This window comes from Mus musculus, chromosome Y (assembly GCF_000001635.26).
Source record: "Mus musculus strain C57BL/6J chromosome Y, GRCm38.p6 C57BL/6J".
NCBI lineage: Eukaryota > Metazoa > Chordata > Mammalia > Rodentia > Muridae > Mus > Mus musculus.
In genome coordinates this window covers 7,723,034-7,749,177 of record NC_000087.7, presented here as the reverse complement: position 1 = coordinate 7,749,177, position 26,144 = coordinate 7,723,034, and the positions used below count along the sequence as shown (strand labels likewise).

The following is a 26,144-nucleotide window of genomic DNA, read 5'->3' as shown; positions in this document are numbered from 1 at the left end:
AGTTAGAGATTTTTTTATTTGTTTTATATATATACCAGCAAGTGAAAATTTTTCATGCTTCATTTTTCTGAAGATGGGAAAGTAGAAGAGTACTTCAGATTATTCTCCATGATGGCTCTTTCAAACATAGACATTTTTTTTTCTCAGTTCACCATCTACACCAAAAAGCATATCTTAGTTCTTGGTCCCCAAGTTCATCACAACCTAAAACAGAAAAGTACCTCTTATTAAATAAATTCCCAAGGATACAAATATGAAAGATTCTGTGCAGATGATGTATAGGGTAAAGGTTAAGGTCAGGATTAGGATTAGGGTTAGTGTTAGGGTTATGTTTAATAAAGCAGGATAATTATAGTGTTATTAAATATGAGGTACATCTGAGGTCAAATTCCCATTTTATCATTTCATATCTTTAATAATTCATACAAAGCCATTAGGATTTTATGGATAATAGCAGTCATTTCAGTAAGAAATAATTCAAAATAATAAGTAGTTAAAACTTTATGATTATTAAAACATATTTAGATTCCTAAGGTCATTTTATGGACCATGTGCAACATACCTCCATGGACTTCTCATGCATTTCTTTAACTGCTTCCAGGGTCTGGTTCTGACTACATTTGGACAGTTTCAATGCTTGTTGTTCTTTTTGACAACTATTCTACAAATGTAAAAGGAAAACATTAGTATAACAATTCTGTTTATTTTTGTTGTTACTGCCATGCAACATGCATGGTAGTCTAACAATAAAACACTAAATGTATATCTAATACTAAAACATTTATGTGAGCAAAAATAATTCTATATGAAAGTTAAAAGGAATAGTTTTCCAACTGATTTAAAATTTTAACAACTATTTTGACTAAATATATATATATATTTACAATGATATGAAATAACATTATGCTACCAATTGTGGGGTAGGAATTTTTTTTTAATGTGAAAGAGTTTTTTATAATGCACAGACTGGCCTTAGCCTCCCAAGTTCTTATGTGTATAGGCATGCACCATGTATACATGAACTCGGTAAAATCCTAGTCTTCGAAGCTTAGATTGGTTTTCTCTAGATTACAATCTCAAGCAACATATAGAAGTAGTAACATAAAGTTCTCATTGTATTCTTTAGGGTTGCGCACAACCATGATAATTTGCATTTAAAAAAAAATTAAGACAAGCCCTTTACACCTTTTCACCTTGGGCTACTACAATCCTGTTTTGCCCTTTATTCACTGTGATCAATTTTTTACCTCACATTTGCACTCAAATCATCATAATTAAGTAAAATTACCTCTAATTTGCAATGCTTATCTTTAAAAAAAGTGCACCTGCATACATTTGGAGACAAAGGGTTAATATTGGGTGTCATCTTTGATTTCACAGTACTGTTTCAGAGACAGAATCTCACTAAACCTAGAGCTCATCATTTATGCTACACCTGGTGGCTACAAAGATCTGGAGATCTTCTTTTCTCGGAACTAAATCTGAGATTGGTTGTTTTAAAATGCTCACAACCACACCAACTTTTTTTTGTTGTTGTGGTGGTGGTTTGTTTTTAGTGTTGCTAGTTTGTTGTTGTTTATTTTGTTGTTGGTGGTGGTGGTGTGGGCATTCATCCCAATGCAGGGAATATAAGCTGGGGTCTCCATGCCTACACGGGAGAAAGATTACCAATTAAACCATCTTCCAGCCCTGTAAATCAATCTTATTGGGCCCACATGCAGCATATGACACATTTAGGGATCTTTTCTTCTTTAAAACTTTCCTTCACTCATGGTAGTTTTCTTTCTACCAGTGGTTCTCTTCCTTTACTGGCTCCCTCTCCCCAGCTGCCATATGCAGAATTACAAATCTTGAAGTACCCTGCTGTTCTGTCTTTAGACTCCTTATTTACAGGGATGATCACTTTTCCTTGAAATGTCATTCAGAGTCCAATGTTTAAAAACTGCCTTCAATTGGAGTATTTATTATTTATCTTTAGTGTCTATCTCTTTCCGGAACTGACTCATAATGGCAGCTTCCTAAATGCCTTCTGAGGCAAGATGAATTTGCTGTTCCTTTCAAATTGAATACTTTCCAAACTATTAACCAGTAAATAAAATAAAATAGTTAATATGATTATCGTTGTCTCAGATCTTACTTGGAAACCAGGTGATTACTCTACAGGTAGAGTAATGGAGACGTGATCTAAAATTGTTTGCTGATATTCTTCCACAGGAAAATTCTTCCAGGGCTGTTGAGATTGTTTATTTCCATCCTCTGTTGTTACTAAATCTTTACTAAATTTAGGACTGTAAGAACTGATTTACCAAATTGAGTTGGTTTTTTAATATAAACAACAGAGTCCAGGTGAAACCAATAAATAAGCTTTCTCTCTTCTTTGAACTCTGATATATTGTGGTTTTTTTGTTTTTTTTTTTTTTGTTTTGGTTTTTTTTTTTTTTTTTTTTTGTAGTCACTGGTAATCATCTCTTGATCTTTCTGCAAATGTCTGCCTCTTGAAAATTTATGATCTGGTATACCATAAAATGCCTAGTCGTTTTCATTGATATAGTATGCAATCAATAGTTTATATCTCAGTAAGACTAGAACAGAAGCAAGGATAGATAGATAATGGAACTTAATTTAGTTTCATATGCTCAACTCAAGGCTAGTTGTTCCATTCCTACTTAGTAATACTAGGTTAAATATTAAGTTTTTTTTATGGTACCAACCACTGATTTTTCTTTTTCTTCATTGAATTTCTGTACATCCATATCAGACTTCTGAAATGTAGTTATATACTGCTCACAAAATTTGTTGTTGATGTTCTTCCTGTAAAGCACAGTAACAAAAGCAGGCACATTTCATACCAATATGAAAAAGAACACTCAGAACAAATTCAATTGAACATTTCATACTATAAAAAGAAAAATAGCAGTATAAAATATCTAATGGGAAATCATTATAGATTTTTCCCCTAACATATTATCAGAGAGGTTTTCATTTACGTTTTAGCTTTTCAAAATTAAAGAAATATAAACACACACAACACACACGTAACACACACACACACACACACACACACATACACACACACACATATGTATATATATATATATATATATGTATATATATATATACATGTACAAAATTTAATTATATTTCAATGTGGTTTTTTTTTCATTATTTTCTACCAAATATAAGTTCTAATTTATTTTTCATACATTGCCTTAGTAAAGACAGTGCAAAACATGTCAACTAAAATATACAAATTGTCTGCATATGTAATTGTAGTTGTTCCTTTTGAATATTGTTAAACATAATAATCAGTAAATTACATTCCTAAGACTATGTGCAAGACTTCTGTATTTCCACAATGAATGTAAATTAAAATTTAAATCTCATTAACATTGACTTAAAGCAGAAAATAAAATTTTCATAGATTTCTATGAATTAGATTTAGTTTGCTTGAAGGCATGATGTTATAGGGTTAACTGTTTAGACAAAATCAAAGCCAAACATTTTTACTAAAGAATCAGACATGATATAATTTTTTTTAAACTTCAGCCACATATAATTTTTAAAATGATACACATTTGACCCTACAAATATAACAACTCTACCTCTCTCGTTCGTTCGTTTTGCAAAATCTTTCTAATTTCTGGTTGCTGCCTTTGAAAGATTCTTTGACATAAGTTTCCATCCATTTTCTCTTTATGTGAAGCGTCTTATAAATGTCATCTATATTAAAAATAAAGGGTCATTTTGAAGAAAAAATAGATGATTCCATGTATTCAAGTAAAAATAGATATAGATAAATTTCATTCAATAATGCTATGGAAACTTAAAATTAAATGATAGATATCACAAACATGCTTCATACTTTAGAATACTTAGGGTTTGGTATGTTCAGATGAAGGATGTTCAGCCTATAAAGTCTACAGAAATGTTCCACAACATAGAATAAAACAGTCCATGTATTTTGGATAAGAAATATCTAATCTTATCTGAATTTTAATTTCTGTAAGGAAAATACTTTTGAGCTTCAAGAACAGTTTTCAAAAGAACACATGCACAAAACAAAGGATCAAAAGTATACTTAATTCTTCATAGGGAAACACTTTTAATAAAGGCTAATTCTTTTCCAAATCTAAAAAAGATGATGCAACTGAAAGAACAAACTTGATTGTGGAACTGTTAGACCCATTGTTTAAAATATTCAATTAAAATAAGAGGGCAGCCGGGCATATTGGTTCCCATGTTAATCCTAGTATTCTGGAGGAAAAGGCAGAGAGATATTTGTGTGTTCCAGGTTAACCTGGTCAACATACTGAGTTCCAGGACAGTCAGAGCTACAAATGAGACCCTGTCAGAATCAAACCTGCGTTTGATTCCTAGCACCTACATAATGTGCACAAATATCTCCAACTCCAGTTCCAGGGGATGTGATGCCCTGTTCTAAATTCTGCATGCACCAGGTACATATGTATATGACTCACAGACATACTTATAGGCAAAATACCTATATAAATAAAAATAGATAAAAATGTTAAAATCTATGTTTAAAACAATGATCTCCAAGTTTTTTTTAATCAAAATAAAATTATTTCTAAAGTGAATTGGTAATTATATTTCAGAACATATCCTTTAAAAAAACACTTGAAGAAAATTATGGTACGAACTTTTGATCAGTAACTGCTGCAGTTCATGAAAATTGTAACGCTTCAGAAAATGTTTAGTACCTTTCTAGCATGCACAGTTAGCTTTCAGTAACTAGGATGAAGCTATATTTCAGTGTACATGTTTAATATTCTCACCATACATAGTACTAGACAAAATCAGATTATTAAATGATTATTCTGCCTCCTCTAAATAGAACAAATCCTTCAGTTGAAAAAAAATAATTTGGTAAAATGGGTAACTTGAAAGAAGCAAAATATTATTTTTTAAAAATATAATATTGTTTCATGGGGGTAGAGATATGGCTCAGCAGTTAAGAGTACTTCCTGTTCTTTGCAAAGGACATAGGTTTGGTGTCTAGCACTCATATGGTGGCTCACAACTATCTGACTCCAGTTCCAGGTATCTGAAATAATCAACTGATATCTGAACAACAGGTACACATGTGGTGCACATATATAACTGTAAGCAAAACACTAATACACATAAATAAGTCCAAAAATAGGTATTAGGAGCATTGTTTAGTAAGCCATGTAAGATGTTTTTTTGTGTATGATCCTAGTATTGGAAGCTTAAGCAGGAGATTTCCAGTGTAAAGACTGCATAGGTTAAATAGGAAAATGCAGGCCAGCCTGAACTACATAATGACACCATATCTCAAAGACAAGTTACTGTCTTCTGAGAAAGCTCACTTAGCATTCAGTTACATATAATTTAAAACAGATACTTTAGAAACTGAGTATCATTCTCTCATTGTTTAGTAAGTTGTCTTCCACTTACAGTTACATAATTCATTTCATAAAAAGAAAAAAAAATAATGAAGGGATTGGAGAGATGATTCAGCAGTTAAGAGCACTGGTTCCCTTCCAGATTTCTGAGATTGGAGTACCAAAACCCACAAGGTGGCTCACTACCTATAACTTCAGTTTCAGGGGATTCAAGGCCTTCATCTGGCTTCCTCAGGTACAAGACACACTAGTTGTGCACATACACACGTGAAAGAAAAAAAAAAACAATAACCATAACATAAAATTTAAAAATAAGTTATAAGGGTTACATTAAAGAATTCAGTTTTGCACTGTGCCATATAAAGAAGGAAGCACAGAAGACTCCTAGAAAAGAAACTGACTTAATATAAAATTAGCACTGGATCAATGAAAATATGTTTCATGTATAGAATTTTGTATACATATCACTTAGCTATGAGTACATGGAACTGTGAAATTGTTTACATCTATTTTTTTTTCCTTTTAAAATTCCTTCAAAGCTTTTACAAAAAAGCCTCAGTAGTCAAGAGGGCCTACTGGGAAAAGAGGAGGTTCACAAAGTACTTTTTTTTTTTGTTTTTTAAGGTAAGTAATGTTACTTCATGCTTATCAAAGAATAATTCATCAAAGATGAACTCACAATTCGGAATATCTATGCTCCAAATACAAGGGCAACCAAATTCATAAAGAAATTTTACTAGAACTCAAAGTACATATTGTACCCCATATAATAATAGTGAGAAACTTCAACACCCCACTCTGAGCAACGCAGAGGTCCTGGAAAAAATAAATGAAAAAGAGACACTGTGAAACTAATGAGAAGTTATGAAACAATCGGATTCATCAGATACATATATATGTATCTGTCACACACACACAGACACACACATACAAACACGCACACATATATTGAAGCAAATTCACACACAGTTCTCATTAGATGAAGAGAAATTATTTGAAAAAAATCAACAAACCTTCATGATAATAGTCTTGGATGGATTAAGAATTTTAAGCACATACCTAAATATAGAAGCAAACCAGAAGCCAACATCAAATTAAATGGAGAGAAACTTGATGCAATCCCACTAAAATAAGACAAGACAGGACTAGACAAGGCTTCTTACTCTTTCCCTACCAATTCACTATAGTACTACAAGTTCTAGACAGAGCAACTAGAAAACAAAAATTGGTCAAAGGAATAAAAATTGGAAAGGAATAAATCAAAATATCACTATTAGCAGATAATAAAATAGTATACTTAAGTGACCACAAAAATTCCATCAGAGAACCCATAAACCTGAAAAACAACTTCAGCAAAGTGGCTAGATATACAATTAACTCAAACAAAACAGTACCTTTCTTCTACTCAAAAGATAAACAGGCTGAAAGGCAATTATGGAAACAACACCTTTCAAAAGTCACAAATTATAGTTCCTTGATGTGACTCAAACCAAGCAGGTGAAAGATTTCTATGACAAGAACTTCAAGTCTCTGAAGAAAGAAACTGAAAAATCTCAGAAGATGGAAAGGTCTCCCATGGTCATAGATTAAGTTAGTAAAAATGGCTGTCTTCCCAAAAGCAATCTACAGATTCCATGCACTCTCCATCAAAATTGAAACTCAATTCTTTGTAGAGACAGAAAGAGCAATATGCAAAACCATTCGGAATATCAAAACTCCAGAATATCCCAAAACTATTCTCAACAATAAAAGAACTTCAGGGGGAATCATCCCTGACCTTAAGCTGTATTATGCAGAAATAGTGATAAAAAATGTATGGTAATGGTACAGAGACAATGCCTTCATTAAATGGAGAGATCTAAAATATATCATCCTGTGTGATCTCAAAGGAAAAAAAAAAAACATGGTATGCACTCACTGATAAGTGGATATTATCCTAAAAGCTCAGAATACCCAAAATGTAATTCACAGACCACATGAAGCTCAAGAAGAAGGAAGACAAAAGTGTAGGTGTTTCAGTCCTTCTTAGAATGGGGAACATAATATTCCTGGTAGGAAATGTGGAGATCAGGGCAGAGACTTAAGGAATGACCATCCAGATTCTGTCCAACCTTTGGATCCATCCCATATACAGAAACCAGGCACAGTCACTATTGTGGATACCAACAAGTGCTTGCTGATAGGAGCATAATATGACTGTCTCCTGAGAGGCTCTGCAAGGGCTTGGCAAGAACAGAGGCTGATGCTCACAGCCAACAATCAGACTGATCATGGGGTCCCCAGGGGAGCACTTAGAGGATGAACTGAAGGAGCTGAAGGGGTTTGCAACCTTACAGGAAGAACAACAATATGAACCGAGCAGACAGTCCAGAGCACTCAGGGACTAAGCCACCAAACAAAGAGGGGCACCCATGACTCTAGCTGCATATAGAGCAGAGGATGGTATTGTCAGACATCAGTGGGAGGAGAGGTCCTTGGTTCTGTGAAAGCTCCATGCCCCAGTGTAGGCAAATGCCAGGGTAGGGAGGTGGAGTATGTGGGTGAGGGAACAGGCTCATAGAAACAAAGCAAGTGTCAAATGGAATAGGGATTTCCTGGGACTAAACCAGGAAATGGCTGATATTTGAAATGTAAATAAATACACCACACACACACACACACACACACACACACACACACACACACACACACACACACACACACACACACTCTGATGGCTTTAACTGTGACTTCAAGTGGGTTTACATCTAATCACAGGATGATCTAAATTTTTCCCATTCCTGCTAGTTTTTTGATAAATTAGAGTAAATGTGTCTGCATCTCAATCTCCAAATAAAATCATAGTTGCTCTTATCACAACCAAGCTCCTCAACCTTTTTCATCACAATACAAATCTAAGACAAATCTTAAATATAAAATTCTTCCTGGCTGGACAAATATTTTACTGCTACAGCAAGAAGCTCTGGTTTAAATCTTCAGGAATGAAAAATAAAAACCCCCAAAATTTAGATATAAAAAATAAAGAAGGCATGATTCCTCGGGCCCCATTACATTTCTGAGGCTGAGGACTTCAGGTACAAGGCCAGTCCAGGCTGCAATTGAGGTTTCAGACAATCCTGAGATATAGAGCTAGAGCTTACTTTCCTAAACTAAAACAACAAATAAATAAAGACAGCCTGGTCTGAATTATGTCTGAATTCCCAGCACTTCTGAGGCAGAGAGAAGCCTCTAGTATTTGAGGCAGTTTGGAAACTATATATAGAAATTTCGGCAATGTGGCATTTTCACAACACGTTAAAATGTAGACTGGTTTTCAGTTTCTTTTTAATAAATTCCTGGTGGGAAGCAGTTGCACAGAAGAGGTTCTTGTCTGTTTCATCCACTAAGTGAAGTCCAGTTTACTCACACCTCACATCCCCAGGCCCCAAGAATACTTTCAGGGTCTCCATTTCCTTGACCTTCCTGATTTCTGCTAGGAGCTAGTCTGTTCAAACTCTTGCACTTACAGTGAAGTTCTCAGTTTTTCTCAGCAGAGGCCTAAGTGGGAAAGGTCGATTGTGAACCTAGAAGTAGCAACTTCCTGAGCCCAGTGAGGGTCACCTAATCTCATTACTCCTGAAGAAACACCTCCAAAACTCCACCTTCATCCCCACCCAGACCCCTAGCTGAACCAGGATTAACCAACAGACAATTGACTACCTCCACTGAGACTTCATCCTACCATGATTCCTCAAGAATTTTGCTTCCTCAAGAACTCTTTGTAGCCACCATACTGGGTAACAGGGTTTGAACAGCGGGAAAACAATCTCAGCCAAGCCCATTGCTGATTGGCTGTGTTTGCACATGAGTACTAAGGGTAAGAGAGGCTCTTTCAATCATCTGTGATTAAAGCTTCAAAAAGCGGGTAGTATTTTAACTTCCTCTACTACCCAGAGGCTTTCCATTTTCTAAGTTTGCAATACTAACTTGAAAGTTAAAATAAAATGAACTCCAAAGACGACTCTCCTACTTGGTTTCAGATGAAGGGGCTGTACTGTGTAACTCTAAATTGTTTTTTTTTTTTGTTTTGTTTTGTTTGGTTTTTTTTTTTTTTGGTTTTTTTTTGTTTTTTTTTTTTAAACTAAAGTGTTTTTGCATGTTTGTATTTATATAACATATATGACTAGTTCCCCTAGAAACTAGAATAGGATGCCAATATCCCTGGATCTAAAATTAAAAATGATTTTGAGAATTATGTGGGTTCTAGGAACTAAACCTTGGTTCTGTACAAAAGCAACAAGTGTTCTTAATTTCTAAGCCATCTTTCCATTCCTATCCTGTGTGTGTTTTAAGGTGTGCTGGATCATTTCTAACGATAGATGTTTAATTTTACTATATAATGGATTGTATAAAAAATGACTTTGTTAATGTTGTCTATTTCCAGAAACAGAAAAACAAACAAACAAACAAACAAAACAGCAACAAAAAAAAAACATAATTTTAATGGATTGTGTAAATCATAAAAAGTTTCAGGATAAAAATGGAGTGTATACATTTCAGTATATGGGTGCATAAGGAGGCCAGATATAGACATCTGTTTTATTCTCAATTATATTCCAAATTTCTTTTTCATTTTCTCTTTTTTTTTTTTCAAGTCAGGGTTTATCTGTATAGCTCTGGTTAACCTGGGACTCACCCTGTATACCAGGGTGGCGTCAAAATCAAAAATCTCCCTGCCTCTGCCTCCCAACGTCTGGGATTAAGGCATGTGCCACCACTGACTGACCCAACTTAAAACTTGAGATAGGTTCTCTGAATATGAATATGCAGCTAACCAATGCCACTACCTCGGCTAGCCAGCAAGCTGTCTCCACCTACTCAGCACTGGTTGGCAGACTGCATTTTAGAAGTGGATTCTAGGCCCCCACTTTTATTTTCAAGGAAAACATTTTACTAAAACAGCCATCTCTCTAGCCTCTCTTCAAGGTTTGTTCTGTTGCTATAGACACTGCAATTTTTTGTTTGTTTGTTTTTTGTTTGTTTGGTTTCTTTTTCTATTTCTCTAATCATGCCTAAATTTAGGCTCCTAAAATGCTTAGTGGTGGTTTTGCTTGTTTCCTTACAACAGCAAATTGGTTTTCTTGCTCACTTTACAATTTGCTGTTAATTTGGCACACTGGACAAACTGACATTTCATTTACTAGGCTTATTGCTGTGTTTTGTTTCTTTGGTGCTTTTTTTTTTTTTTTTTTTTGTTAATTTGCTGGGTTTGTTTTTTTTTTTTTTTTGCTGGTTTTTGGTTTTTGTTTTTGTTTTTGTTTTCACCACTGAAGATGAAATTTATAACTTTTAATGGTGCTTTACCACTGAGCTACATCTTTAGTTAATCTTTAGTTTTGAATGTTGGATGAGAAGTTATCTGTGTGTATTTTTTAAAGAAAACTATAATTTCTGTGAAGCCTACAATTATCTCCCTATGCTATAAGTTCTATAGAGATCTCTTTCCCTCGTTTGGCCTCTTCAAGAAACAGGGAAATATTTTTAAAACACATACCTCCAGATTTATCCAACATACTGCCTACTTCATGTCTGTGAAGACAGAACAATAAAAAATTAAAGCAAGAAATATAGTAGACTGGTAGGCCATTTTTTTTTACCACACACAAAACTTTACACAGAACCTTCTTTAATTTTTTATAATAAATATATAATGTTTGGTTTGGAACAAATGTCATATGCATATAAAATATATGGTGGACTACCAACTTGAACTTGGATTATTTACTTTTAACAATTCATACGTTTACACACCACAAGGAGTTTATTCATAACTCTCCCACACTTGCCGAGACCCTTTTTTTCCCCAGATAGTCCCCTACTTATTTTTATGATGTTTCTCCTTTTCTTTGAGTGTGTCAAATATCACATGCAGGTGGTCCTATTGTATGAGTTCCTATGTGTTTGTGATCACAAAGTCTAAAGGATCCCAAGCTGGGCTTGAACTTAACATATAGCAGCATCTGACATTGAAATGCTGATCTTCCTGAATCTACTTTTCCAGTGAAGGTAACACAAACACTACTTTTGAAGTACTCTATTGAACTGGCAAAAAAAAAAAAAAAAAAAAAAAGAAAAAGAAAAAAAGAAAAAGAATTGAAAATATTACCCCATGTCTTCATCTCCTTTTACTTGAGGCGATATATTTCCATCTTTACCAATTGCTGGGTTATTTACTGTATTGACAATAGAAAATGTAAACATTTGAAAGTATGCAATATTAGTAATAGTTAATAAAGTACTATCAATTTGAATTTCTTTGGAAAAACTGCCTGTTTTTAGTTTTTGAAACAGATTTTAAAAACTAAGTAAAATTAAGTACATCCAGGAAATCTAGTACACAAGGAGAAGAAAAAACATAAGGATAACAGGTATAGATGAGAAGTAAGATTTCCAAATTATAGGGTCAGTGAATATCTTCAACAAAACTATAAAAGAAACCTTTCCTAACCTAATGAAAGAGATGTCCATGAACATAGAAGAAGCATGCAGAACTCCAAATACTTTGGACCAGAAAAACAACAACAAAAACAAAAATCCCTGCCATCATATATTAATCAAAGCACCAAATGCACAAAACAAAGAAAGAATATTAAAAGCAGTAAGGTAAAATGGTCAAGTAACATATACAGGAATTCCTATCAGAATTACACCTAACTTCTCCCCAGAGACTATGAAAGCCATAAGATCCACGGTAGATATCATACAGACACTAAGAGAGCAGAAATAAGAGCCAAAGCTATAATATGCAGCAAAACTATTTTACCATAGATTGAGAAAACAAGGTATTCCGTGAAAAAACAATATTTACACAATATCTTTGAACAAATCAAACCCTTCAAGGGATAATAAAGGGAAAACTCCAATATAAGGAGGGAAATCACATGCTAGCAAAAACAAGATATTAATATTGAAGTAAACCTAAAAGAAGGTAGCTACATGAACAAAGTTCCAACAAAAATAACAGGAAGAAACAAAGACTTTGTCTTAGTATCTCTTAGTATCGCCATATTCTATTCACCAATTAGAGAGAAATAGACTAACAGACTGGATGTGTAAGCAAGACCCAGCATACCAGAAACAAACAACAGGAACAAAGACAGACATTACCTCACAGTAAAAGGCTGGAAAACAATTTTCTAAGCAAATGTTCCAAAGAAACAAATTTGGAGTAGCCATTCTAATATCAAATAAACTTGACTTTCAACCCAATGTTATCAAAAAAGACAAAAAGTGACACTTCATATTCATCAAAGTTAAAATTTACCAAGATGAATTTTCAATTCTAAACATTTATAGTCCAAATGCAATGGCATCCATATTCATATAAGAAACTTTAGTACAGCTCAAAATGCACATTGCACCACACACAATAATAGCAGAAGACTTCAACAACCCTCCCTCATCAATGGAAAGATCCTGGAAAGAAAAATTTAAAAAAAGACACCGTTAAACTAACAGAAGTTATGAAACAAATACATTAGTTGATATCTATAGAACATTTTATTCTAGAACAAAAATTGTCCATTCTGCTCAGCACCTCATGACGCCTTCTCCAAAATTAACAATATAATCAGTCACAAAACATGCCTCAACAGATATAAAAATATCCAAATAATCTCATACATCCTATCTAATCACCAAGGACTAAGGCTGATCTGAAATAATAATATAAATAATTGAAAACCCATGTACACGTAGAAGGTCAACAAAAATCCAGTCAGTGATAAATCAGGTAGGGAAGAAATAAAAAAAATAAATATAAGACTTTTTAGAGTTTAAAAAAAAAATGAAGTTACTACATACTGAAAGTTGTGGAACACAACTAAAGCAGTGTTAAAGGGAATCTCATAGCTCTGAATGCCTCTAAATAGAAACTGGAGAGAAGATACAGTAGTACGTTGACAGAACACCTAAAACCCCTTGAATAACAGGAAGGAAATTCACCCAAGAGGAGTTGAAGGCAGGAAATAATCACACTCAGGGCTGAAATCAAACAAGTGGAAACAAAGGAACTATAACATAAAATCAAACAAACTAGGAGCTGGACCTTTGAGAAAGTCAACAAGATAGATAAAACATTAGCCAGACTAATTACAGGGCACAGGGAAAGTTTCAACATTAAAAACCAGTAATGAAAAGGGAGACATAACAACAGATACTTAGTAAATCCAAAAAAATCATCAGATCCTACTATACAAGCCTGTAACTTAGCAAAAGTGGAAAATCTGGATGAATTGGTCAATTATCTAGACAGATGTCAGGTACTAAATTTCAATCAGGTTGAGATAAACCCTGTAAACTCTCCCATAACCCCCAAAGAAATAGAAGCAGTCATTAAGAGCTCCCCCCTCCAAAAAAAAAATAAATAAAATAAAAAACCCGTATCTGATGGGTTTAGTACAGATTTCTATCAGACTTTCAATGAAACACCAATACCAACAATCTTCAATCTATTATGCAAAAACAAAAGAAAATGAACACTACTTAATTTGTTCTATGAAGCAACATTTACTCTTATACCCAAACCATACAAAAACCCAATGAAGACAGGATACTTCAGACCAATTTAACTTATAAATATTGATGCAAAAATACTCAATAACATCCTGTTAAACACAATCCAAGAACACATCAAAAATGATCATCCTTCATGATCAAGCGGCTTCGTCCCAGGGATACAGGAATGGTTCAATATATGGGAATCCATCAATGTAATCCAATATGTAAAGAATCTCAAGGAAAAAACACAGTATTATCTCATTAGACACTGAGGAATCATTTAAAAAAAATCAACACACCTTCATGATGAAAGTCTTGGATAGATTCAGAAAGCAAGGCCCATAACTAAACATAGTAGCAAACCAGGATCCAACATCAAAATAAATGGAGAGAAACTTGATGCAATCCCACTAATATATGGCAAGGCTTCCCACTCTCTCCCTACCTATTCACTATAGAACTAAAAGTTCTAGCCAGATTAAATAGACAACAAAAAGAGGTCAAAAAGTTAAAAATTGGAAAAGAACAAATGAAAATATCACTATTAATAGGTAATAAGATAGTATATTTAGTGACCCCCAAAAAATCCACTAAAGTACCCTTAAGCCTGAGAAACAACTTTAGCAAAGTGATTGGATATACAATTAACTCAAATAGATCAGTAGCTTTCCTCTACTCAAAGGATAAACAGGCTGAAAGGGAAGTGATGGAAGCAACACTCTTCACAATAGTCTCATACCTTGGTGTGACACGAAAAAAGCAAGTCAAAGTTCTGTAGGACAAGAATTTCATGTCTCTGAAGAAAGAAATTGAAATTCTCAGAAGATGGAAAGATCTCCCATGGCCATAGATTGGTGTCCCAAATAATTTAATAAAAATGTCTATCTTGCCAAAAGTAAGCTCTGATTCCATGCCCTCTCCATCAATATTCAAACTTAATTCTTTATAAAGATAGAAAGAGCAATATGCAAAATCATTTGGAATAACGAAAATCCAGGATATTGTAAAACTATTCACAAAAATAAAAGACCTTCAGGGGGAATCATCCCTGACCTCAAGCTGTATTATAGAGAAATAGTGATAAAAATGTATAGTGACCATAAAGAAAAAATGACTTCAGGAAGTTCACACGCAAATGGATAGGTCTAAAGTATATCATCCTTTATGAGGTAACACAATCCCAAAGGAAAAAATATGGTATGCACTCACTGATAAGTGGATATTATCCTAAAAGTTCAGAATACCCAAAATGTAATTCACAGACCACATAAACCTTAAGAAGGAAGAAAAAAGTGTGCATGTTTCTGTCCTTCTCAGAATGGGGAACAAAATACTACTGGGAGGAAATATGGAGACAAAGTGCAGGGCAGAGACTGAAGGAACGACCATTCAGAATCTGCCCCACCTGTGGATCCATCCCTTATATAAACACCAGACCCTGTCACTATTGTGGATACCAACAAATGATTGCTGAAAGGAGCCTAATATGGCTGTGTCCTTAGGGGCTCTGCCAGAGGTTGGCAAAAACAGAGGATCATGCTCACAGCCAACAATCAGACTGATTATGGGGTCCACAGTGGAGGAGTTAGAGGAAGGACTGAAGGAGCTGAAGGGGTTTGTAACCTTACAGGAAGAACAATAATATGAACCAAGCAGACCGCCCCCCACCCCAGAGCACTCAGGGACGAAGCCAGCAAACAAAGAGGGGGACCCATGGCTCCAGCTAAATACATAGCAGAGGATGTCCTTGTCAAACATCAGTGAGAGGAGATGTCCTTGGTCATGTGAAGTTTGGTGTCCCAGTGTAGGCAAATACCAGAGCAGGGACATGGGTGTTGGTGGGTGGGGGAACATGCTCATAGAAGCAGAGGGAGGGTGGAATGGTAAAGGGAATTTCTGGGGTGAAACCAGGAAATGACTAATATTTGAAATGTAAATAAACACACACACACACACACACACACACACACACACACACACACACACACACACACACACACACACACACACACCTAATATGATGGCTTTAACTGTGACTTCAAGTGGGTTTATATGCAATCACAGGATGATCTAAATTTTGGTCCCATTGTTGCTAGGGTTTTGATAAATTAGAGTAAATGTGTTTGCATCTCAATCTCCAAATGAAATCATGGTTGCTTTTATCATAACCAAGCTCCTCAATTTTTTTCATCATAATACAAATCTAAAGCAGATCTAAAATATAAAGTTTTTCTGGCTGGACAAATATTTTTCTGCTACAGCAAGAAGCTCTGGTTTCAATCTTCAACAAGGAAAAAAGGAATAAAAAACAAACAAACAAACAAACAAACAAACAAAAATTTAAATATAAAAAATAAAGAACACATATTTCCTCAGGCCCAGGTACATTTGTAAGGCTGGGGACTTCAGTTTCAAGGCCAGTCAAAGCTGCAGGTGAGGTTTCAGACAATCCTGAGATATAGAGTTAGAGCTTACTGTCCTAAACCAAAACAACAAATAAATAACAACAACCTGGCCTGAATTATGTCTGAAGTCCCAGCACTTCTGAGGCTGAGAGGAGCCTCTGTATTTTGAGACAATTGGAGCCTATAGATAGAAATTTCGGGAATCTGCCATTTTAACAACAGGTAGAGGTAAATGAAGACTGGTTTTCAGTTCGTTTTTAATGAATTCCTGGCAGGCAGCAGCAGCTAAAAGAAGGTTTTAGTCTGTTGGCTCCACTAACTGACTTCCAATTTACTCACTCCTCACCTCCTCAAGCCCCAAGAAGACTTCCAGGGTCTCCAATTCCCTGGCCTTCCTGCTTTCTGTTAGAAAATAATTCTGTTCAAACCCCTGCCCTTAGCGAAGTTCTCTGTTTTTCTCAGCAGAGACCTAAGTGGGAAAAGTTGATTGTGAGCCTGGAAGCAGTACCTTCCTGAGTCCAGTGAGGGTCACCTCCTCTCCTTACTCCTAAAGTAACACCTCCACCCCTCCACATTCTTTCCCACACAGGCTCCCAGCTCAAACAGGATTAATCATCTTTCAACAGACAATTGACTACCTCTACTGAGACTTCTCCCTACCATGCTTCCTCAAGAACCTTGCTTCCACAAGAACTCGGCTTGATGACTACCACAAAGCATACTGGGTAACAGGGTTTGGATAGCGGAAAACAATCTCAGCCAAGGCCCTTGCTGATTGGCAGTGTTTGCACATGTGTACTAAGGGTGAGAAAGGCTCAATCAGTCGTCTGTCATTGAAGAGCAACAAGGAGGTAGTATTTTAGCTGCCACTACTACCCAGAGGCTTTCCATTTTCCAAGTTTACAATACTAACTTGAAAGCTAAAATAAAACGGACCCCAAACAAGACTCTCCTACTTTGTTTCAGATGAAGGTGCTGTTGTTTGTAATTTTCAATTGTTTTATTTATTTAAGTAATTTGTTTTTGCATGTTTGTATTTATAAACATGCATGTGTGGTGCACATAGAAACTAAAAGAGAATTCCAAAACCCATGGATATAGAATTAAAAATGGGTTTGAGCCATTGTGTGGGTCCTAGGAACTAAAACTTGGTTCTGTCCAAGAACAACAAGTGCTCTTAATTTCTAAGCCATCTTTCCATCCCTGTCCTTTGTGTCTTTTAAGGTGTGCTGATCATTTTTCTTGAAAGATGTTTATTTGTACTATACAGTGGAGATTACAAAATTATAACACTTTCTTAATATTGACAATTTCCTCATAGAGAAAAAACAAAAGGACAAAAACCATCATTTTAATGGATTGTGTAAATCAGATAAAGAGTATTGTAAAAAACTGATGCATATACATTTCAGTATAAGTATGCATAAGAAGGCAACAAATAGACATTTGCTGCATTCTCAATCACATTCCACCTTCCTTTTTTTTTTTTTTTTTTTTTTTTTTCAAGGCAGTGTTGTAGTCCTGGACCTCACCCTGGTTACCAACTGCTGGGATTAAGGCATGAACCACCTCCGACTGCCCAAACTTAAAACTTGAGACAGGTTCTCTCTGATTGTGCAGCTCACCAATGCCACTAGCCTGGCTAACAGCAAGCTGTCTCCACCTACTTTTCACTGGGTTGCAGCTTGCATTTTTAAAGCCGATTTAAGACCCCCTCCTTAATTTTTATACTTTCAAGGAAAGCACATTACCAAAACAGCCATCTCTCTAGCCCCTCTGAGAGGTTTGTTCTCTTGTGGTAGCCACTGTATATTTTTTTTTCTTCTCTAATCATGCCTAAGTTTAGGCTCCTAAAATGCTTATTGCTGGTTTTGCTTGTTTCCTTACAAGAGCAAACTGGGTTTCTTGCTCATTTTACAATTTGCAGTTAATTTGGCAAACTGGACAACCTAACATTTCATTTGCAAGACTTATAACTGTGTTTTGCTTGTTTGGTAGGATTTTTGTTAATTTGGTGCATTTGTTGGTTTGTTTGGGGTTTTTATTGTTATTGTTTTGTTTTGTTTCTTTGTTTGTTTTTGTTTGTTTATTTTTGCCACTGAAGATGAAACTCATCACTTTTAAATGGTGATTTACCACTGAGCTACATCTTCAGCTAATCTTGCATTCTGAATGTTTGCTGAGAAGTTATCTCATATGTGTTTTAAAGGAAACTACAATTACTGTGAACCCTAAAATTATCCCCTTTTGCTATACAGTCTAGAAATCTGATGCCCTCTTCTGACCTCTTTAAAAAACAGGCAAATACCTCCAAAAACACATACCTTCAGATTTATCCAACATACTGTCTACTTCATCTCTGTGAAGAAAGGAAAATAAAAAATTAATGCAAGAAATATAGAGGACTGGTAGGACATTTTTCTTACCCACACAAAACTTTAAAAAGAACTTTCTTTTAATTATTTATAATAAATATATAATGTTTGGTTAAGAACAAATGTCATATATATATATATATATATATATATATATATATATATATATATATATATATATATATATATATATATTACATGGTGGAGTATCAAAGTGATCTTGTATTCTTTACTTTTACCAATTCATACATTTACACCCACAGTAGTTTATTCATTAGTCTCCCACTCTTGCTGAGACCCTTCTTCTTGCCAGATGGTCCCCCTCTTATTTTCATGATTTTTCTCCTTTTCTTTGTGTGTATATCTTGGAAGATCTCAGGCAGGTGGTCATATTGTACTAGTTGCTATGTGTTTGTTATCACAAGGTCTGAAGGACCTCAAGCTGGGCTTGAACTCAACATATAGCAGTGTCTGATTTGTATTGCTATCTTCCTGAATCTACTTCTCCAGTGAAGGGAATACAAACACTACTTATGAAGTAATCTATTGAGCTGGCAAAAAATATTGAAAATGTTACCCCATATCTTCATCTGCTTCTGCTTGAGGCGATATATTCTCATTTTTATCAAACGCTGGGCTCTTTACTGTATTAACAATAGAAAACAGAAACATTTGAAAGGATTCTATATAAGTAATAGTTAATAAAGTACTATCGATTTGAATTTATCTGGAAAAACTCTCCATGTAAATTTTTGGAAGAGATTTTAGAAAGGAAATATTTACACCGAGAAAATCCAGGACACAAGGAGATGACAAAACTTAAGGATAATAGGTATCAATGACAAGTAAGTTTTTCAAATTTAGGAACAGTGAATATATTCAACAAAATTATAGAAGAAAACTTCCCTAACCTAAAGAAAGAGTTGCCTATGAATATACAAGTAGCCTACAAAACTCCAAATAGTTTGGACCACAAGAGAAATTTCTTCCATCATATAGAAATCAAAACTCCAAATGCATAATAAAAAAAAAAGAAAAGAAAAAGAAGAATATTAAAAGCACTAAGGGAAAATGGTCAAGTGACTTATAAAGGAAATCCTATCAAAACTATACCTAACTTATCCCCAGAGATTATGAAAGCCATAATATCCAGGGCAGATGTCATACAGACCCTAAGGGAAAAGAAATGCCAGACAAGGCTACTAGATGCATCAAAAAATTTTACAATAGATTGAGAAAACAAAACGATATCTACACAATATGCTCGAACAAATCCAGCCCATCAAGTGGGTAATAATGGGAAAACTCCAATATAAGGAGGGAAATTACACTCTAGAAAAACCAAGAAATTGATCTTGAAGCAAACCTAAAAGAAGAAAGCTACATGAATCACATTCCAACTCTAACAACAAAAATAACAGGAAGCAACAACTACTTTTCCTTAATATCTCATAATATCAGCGGACACAATTCACCAATAAAAAGACATAGAATACGGACAGGATGTGTAAGCAAGACCAAGCATACTAGAAACAAATCTCAGGGACAAATACAGATATTACCTTAGAGTAAAAGGCTGGAAAACAATTATCCAAGGAAATGTTCCAAAGAAACAAGTTGGAGTAGCCATTCTAATATCAAATAAATTCGACTTTCAACCCAAAGTTATCAAAAAAAAAAAAAAAGAGGAGGGACACTTCATATTCATCAATGTTAAAATTTGCCAAGATGAATTCCCAATTCTGAACATTTATACGCCAAGTGCAATGTCATCCACACTCATAAAAGAAACTTTAGTAAAGCTCAAAAACACACATTAATAGAGCATTAAAAGAAACCTTGACTAAATTGGTTTTAGAGACCTGCAGAAAAGATTATGCAGCTCTTTTTCCCTTCACCTTGTTCTGAGTATGGAACACCACAGGGAAATTTAAACTTACACCATTCGAACTCCTCAACTGGGGACCCCCCCCCCTTTAACAGAAGCAGGGGGAATGTTTGACCCTCATGTTTCTTTTTCAGAACTCCCACTAGCTCACTTGAAGGACCTACAACTGGTCAGAAAAGATGCCTTGGAAATGTTGAAACACAATAAAAAACTAAAACAAAAACACAAAAACAAAAAACATACGAACCAGAAACCATCTTGGTGCCACATAAATTTCAAACAGGAGTACCTGTCCTGGTCTGGTGCCACCATTCTGGCAAACTTGAACTCAGATCAAAAGGACTCTCCCTGATGATTCTCACAAGCCCTGCTGCCACACCTCCAGCATGTGCCCAGTTCTGGCATCCAGCCTGCCATGGCCCACTGGCCTGGCACTGCTCACACACAGTGGGCACTGCACAGGAACCTCCCTCCCTCCCTCTTCCCACTGGCAAGAGGCTCTTTTGTCTCATTCAAGGGGCTTCTGAGGTTTTCAATCTTACATATCCTAAAGCTGTGACCTCATGTTGACTTTGTTTGGCAGCTGGGCCAGAGGTTTAATTTTCTAACTTATAAGATCAGAACTATGTACTAGAAGGAGTGGGAAATGTGAGACTACAACTTAGAGCGTTTCTCCCTGGAAGGTAAAGCACCTGGATATTCTCCAAGATTGTTTTCCCTGATTTATAAAAATACAGCCAGAAAGAGACTCTATGTTATCTACAGCCACCAAAAAGCCTTTTGGTTTCTGAGCCTTACAGCTAGAGATTCGAAAATTGGAGTTTTGCCAAGGACATCCGGGCAGAGAAGAACACGCCTCCCAACTATTCCCAACTCCTCCAAATTCTCCTCCCAACTCATCCCAATTCCTCAGCTAGCTAATAAAAACCTTCTTCTGTCACATCTCAGAGTCATATGCCCCTGCCCTGCACAGTGGAAGGAGTTTGTCCTTAGCTAGCTGATAATAAAACCTCTTGCAGTTTGCATCAGGTGTGGATTTCTCTCAAGTCATTGGGGTGCTGGCCAGCTCATCCCGGGACTTTACTGGACTTGAGAGGAGGTCCATCTTCAGGGTCTTACACATGGAGACCTAATACCAAAACTCTTCAAACTATTATGCAAAATCAAAAGAGAAGGAACACTATTGAATTTGTTCTATGAAGCCAGATTACAATTATATTCAAACCATACAAAAACTCAATGAAGAAAGGAAACTTCAGACCATTTTCTTTTATGAATTTCGAAGCAAAAATACTCAATAAAATCACTGCAAACCAAATAAAAGAATACATCAAAACAATCATCCATCATGGTCAAGTAGGCTTCATCCCTGTAATGCAGGGATGGTTTAATATATGGAAATCTGTCAACTTAATCCACTATAGAAACAAACTCAAAGACGAAAACAACATGATCACCTCATTAGATGCTGAGAAAGCATTTGACAAAACACAACACCCATTCATAATAAAAGTCCAGGAAAGGTCAGGAATTCAAGGCCCATATCTAAACATAAAAAAAAAAAAACAATAGACAGCAAACGAGTAGGAAACATTAAACTAAATGAAACAATCCTATTAAAATCAGGGACTAGACAAGGCTGCCCACTTTCTTCATACCTATTGAATATAGTAGTTGAAGTCCTAACCAGAGCAATTAGACAACAAAAGGAAAACAAATGAATACAAATTGGAAAGGAAGAAGTCAAAATATCACTATTTCCAGAATATATGATAGCATGTATCAGTGACTCAAAAATGTACCAGAGAAATCATAAGCATATATATGACTTCAGTGCAGTAGGTGAATATAAAATTAACTCAAACATATCAGTGGCCTTTCTCTACTCAAAGGAAAAAGAGGATGAGAAAGAAATTAGGGAAAAATCACCCTTCACAATACTCACAAATAATATAAAATAGCTTGGTGTGACTCTAACTTAGAAAGTGAAAGATATATATGATAAAAACTTCATGTCTCTGAAGAAAGAAATGAAACAAGATCTCAGAACATGGAAAGAACTCCCATGCTCATGGATTGGAAGGATTAATATAGTAAAAATGGCTGTTCTGCCAAAAGTAGTTTATAGATTCAATACAATCCCCATCAAAATTCCAACTCAATTCTTTACTGAGTTAGAAAGGGCAATTTACAAATTCTCCTGGAATTTGAAAAAAAACAAACAACAACAACAACAACAACAACAACAAAAACAAACCAACAACAACAACAACAACAAAAAAAAACCTGGTATAGGAAAAACTATTCCCAACAATAAAAGAACCTCTTGTGGAATCACCATGCCTGACCTCAAGCTGCACTACAAAGCAATTGTGATAAACACTACATGGTACAGGTATAGTGGTAGACAGGTAGATAAATGAAATAGAACTGAAGTCAGAGAAATAAACCTATAGTCACTTGATCTTTGACAAAGGAGCTAAAACCATCTAGTGGAAAGGAGACAGCATTTTCAACAAATGGTGTTGGTTCAATTGGCAGTTAGCATGTAGTAGAATGTAAATTGATCTATTCTCATCCCCTGTGCAATGTTCAAGTCTAAGTCGATCAAGGGACTGCACATAAAACCAGAGACACTGAAACTTATAGAGGAGAAAGTGGGGAATAACCTGGAATACATGGGCAAAGGGGGGATATTCTTGAAAAAAAAAATACCACCAATGTCTTGTGCTATAAGATTAAAAATGGACAAATGGGACCTCATAAAATTGATAAGGTTATACCCAGAAGTTCAAACTTGTAATAAGGAAACATGCTTCACTTTGTCCATAGCAGCCTTATGTATACTAACAAGAAGCTGAAATGAACCCAGATGACTCTCTTTAGAGGAATGTATATAGAAAATATGGCACATTTTCTTAATGAATTACTACACAGCTATTAAAAACAATGAATTCATGAAATTTTTATACAAATGGATGGATCTGGATGATATCTTCCTAAGAGAGTTAACCCAATCACAAAAAACACACATGATATTTACACATTGACGAGTGGATATTATCCCTGAAGCTCAGAATAACCAAGGTAAAATGTGCAAAACCCATGAAACTGAAGAAGGAAGACCAAAGTGTGGATATGCCGTTCCTTCTTAGAATGGGGAACCAAATAATCATGGAGGGAGTTACAGAGACAAAGATTGGAGCTGAGAATAAAAGAATACAGAGACTGCCTCACTTGGGGATCCATCCCATATACAACCACCAAATCTACTGAAGATGCCAACAAGGGATTGGGTGCAGGAGAATGATATAGTTGTCTCCTGAGAGGATCTGCTAATGCCTGACAAATAAAAAAGTGGATGTTCACAGACATCCTTTGGACTTAGCACAGGGTCCCCAATTATGGAGCTGGAGAAAATACCTAAGGAGCTTAAGGAGTTTGCAGGCCCCTAGAAGAAAAAACAACATGAACTAACAAGTACCCCACAATTCCATGGGATTAAACCACCAATCAATGAAAACAAATAATGGGATATATGATTCCAGCTTCTTATGTAGCAGAGGATGGACTAGTCAGGCATCAATGGGAGGAGAGACACTTGTTCCTGTAAAGATCCTATGCCCCAGTATGGGGGAATACCTGGGTTAGGAATTGGTAGATGATGTGTTGGGGAGATGGGGGAGAGGGGAGAGGACAGGAGATTTTTTGGAGTGGAAATTAGAAACGGGGATACTATTTGAAATGTAAATAAGGAAAAGTTATAATAGAAAAAGAAAGGAAATAATTTATTTGCAAGTTTTATGAAATAAATTCATGTTTGGCAAACATATTATACGAACAATGTTCATGTCTTTTCTTGAGGTGAAATCAAGAAAGTTCTTCTCTCTCAACATATGCTGATATAGTTCCAAGAGTAGGTTTATGTGCTGCAAAACCTTGTATATAGGAATACAGAGATATAGGTAAAATTAGAAATGAAGTATATGTAAACTCTTAACAAAGACTTCTTCCATTTCAGGTGACTAGGTAAAGTCTAATGAACTGCAGGACACAATTAATACTGGAAATGCGATACCTTCCGAAAGAGCCTCCTCTGAAACTTTTATGTCATCGTCCTCATCATCAAAGTCCAAAAGTAATAAGTAACCTTCCTTTGGTATCACCTTCAATTTCTTAAGAGCCATTCTTCTCATAAGAACTCAGTAGTCTTCTTAGTTAAAAAAAAAGAAAAAAAAAACAATAAAAAAACAATAAAAATAAAAAGGAAAAAAAAAGAACTTAGTTACCTGATTAAAAATTATCATTTAAATAATTAAAAATAACAAAACATCAAATAATTATTTTAGCTCAATGAAAGATCATTTCTTTTTTACTTAACATGTATATTTTTAATCAATTGCCTTTATCAGAGAGTTCTGTGTACATATTCAATATGGTGATGCATATATATACACTTACCCATACCATTTCCTCCATGTATCCCATTTATCATGTCCCTCTCCCTCACAACTTGTTTTAAAAACTTCTTTAACTCACTTCTTTAAAAACCTCCTTTAGAACCAAAGTTATCAATCTGCCATTTCTCAGTTTAAAAAAAAAAAAAAAAAAACAAAAACTGGCCAACCTTCAACATGTGAGTCCTCCCCTCCTCCCAATAAACAATGAGCAACATCCTTTAACCTTTGAGGCATCTGAATTTTGGTCCTATCTCCCACAGATTCTTTTTAAACAAAACATCAGCAATTCTGTTTAACAGTTTATCTCAGTCTAACGTATACTCACAGTTCTATCCAGAAAGATAAAGAACATGGTAACTGTATATTCATATCAAAAAGATCCACCACTAAGTCTACAAAAAAACATGAACTACCACCACCACCCACACAGAAAGACCTTATATTGGAGAAATTAGGGATTTGGGGAAGCCGAGGATTTCAAACATCTGAAGATTGTAAGTTAAAGGCCAGACCAAGCCGGGCCAGCTGAAACTACAAAAATAGATCCCATCCTACAGAAACTAAACTGAGCGAAAAAGCTGAACTTGGTGGTGCAAGTCTTTAATCCCAATACATGGGAGATTGGGACAGAAGGATCTGTGGTCAGAATCCATCCCCAATGACTTATGAATCTCTTACAATATCTCCTCTTCTTCTTTTCATTCATCTTCCTATGCCATTCTACTGTCTGCAATGTTCATACAGTCTATACCAAAGGAACACACCATAGAGAAGACAATGAGGAGGGAGGAATCCTCAGTGTGTTTCTAAGGGATCCTGAACATCACACAGGACAATCGCCAAGGCATCTCACCAATGGCTCACTGTTCCCTGACCCACAGTCCTGCGGCTGGTTCTCTGATCCTATCCCCAGGCCCCAAGCTTTTCTCTTCCAAGGGTTCCCAATTCTCTATGGCCCTGACCTGTTCGATCCTCTTCCATGAATATGGTCCTCCACCTTCCATTCACCCTCAGATTCCACAGAAAATGGCGATCAGGAGGCTTTTCCTCACATAGTGGCCTCCTGGGCCTGAGATTCCCCACACTGTCAC

The 26,144-nt window shown here is 35.4% G+C and overlaps 1 protein-coding gene across 1 annotated transcript; it reads right to left on the bottom strand.

The window, feature by feature from the left end:
• Window positions 1–174: 174 nt before the first annotated feature.
• On the bottom strand, window positions 175–24,789 carry Gm28576 (predicted gene 28576). Its single transcript, XM_017318755.1, has 7 exons — window positions 24,672–24,789; window positions 19,283–19,349; window positions 18,655–18,689; window positions 3,603–3,720; window positions 2,712–2,811; window positions 563–661; window positions 175–204 (listed from the first exon to the last, which is right to left on the bottom strand). Exons 1-7 carry the CDS (start codon window positions 24,787–24,789, stop codon window positions 175–177), a joined length of 567 nt encoding a protein of 188 aa, XP_017174244.1.
• Window positions 24,790–26,144: the final 1,355 nt, after the last annotated feature.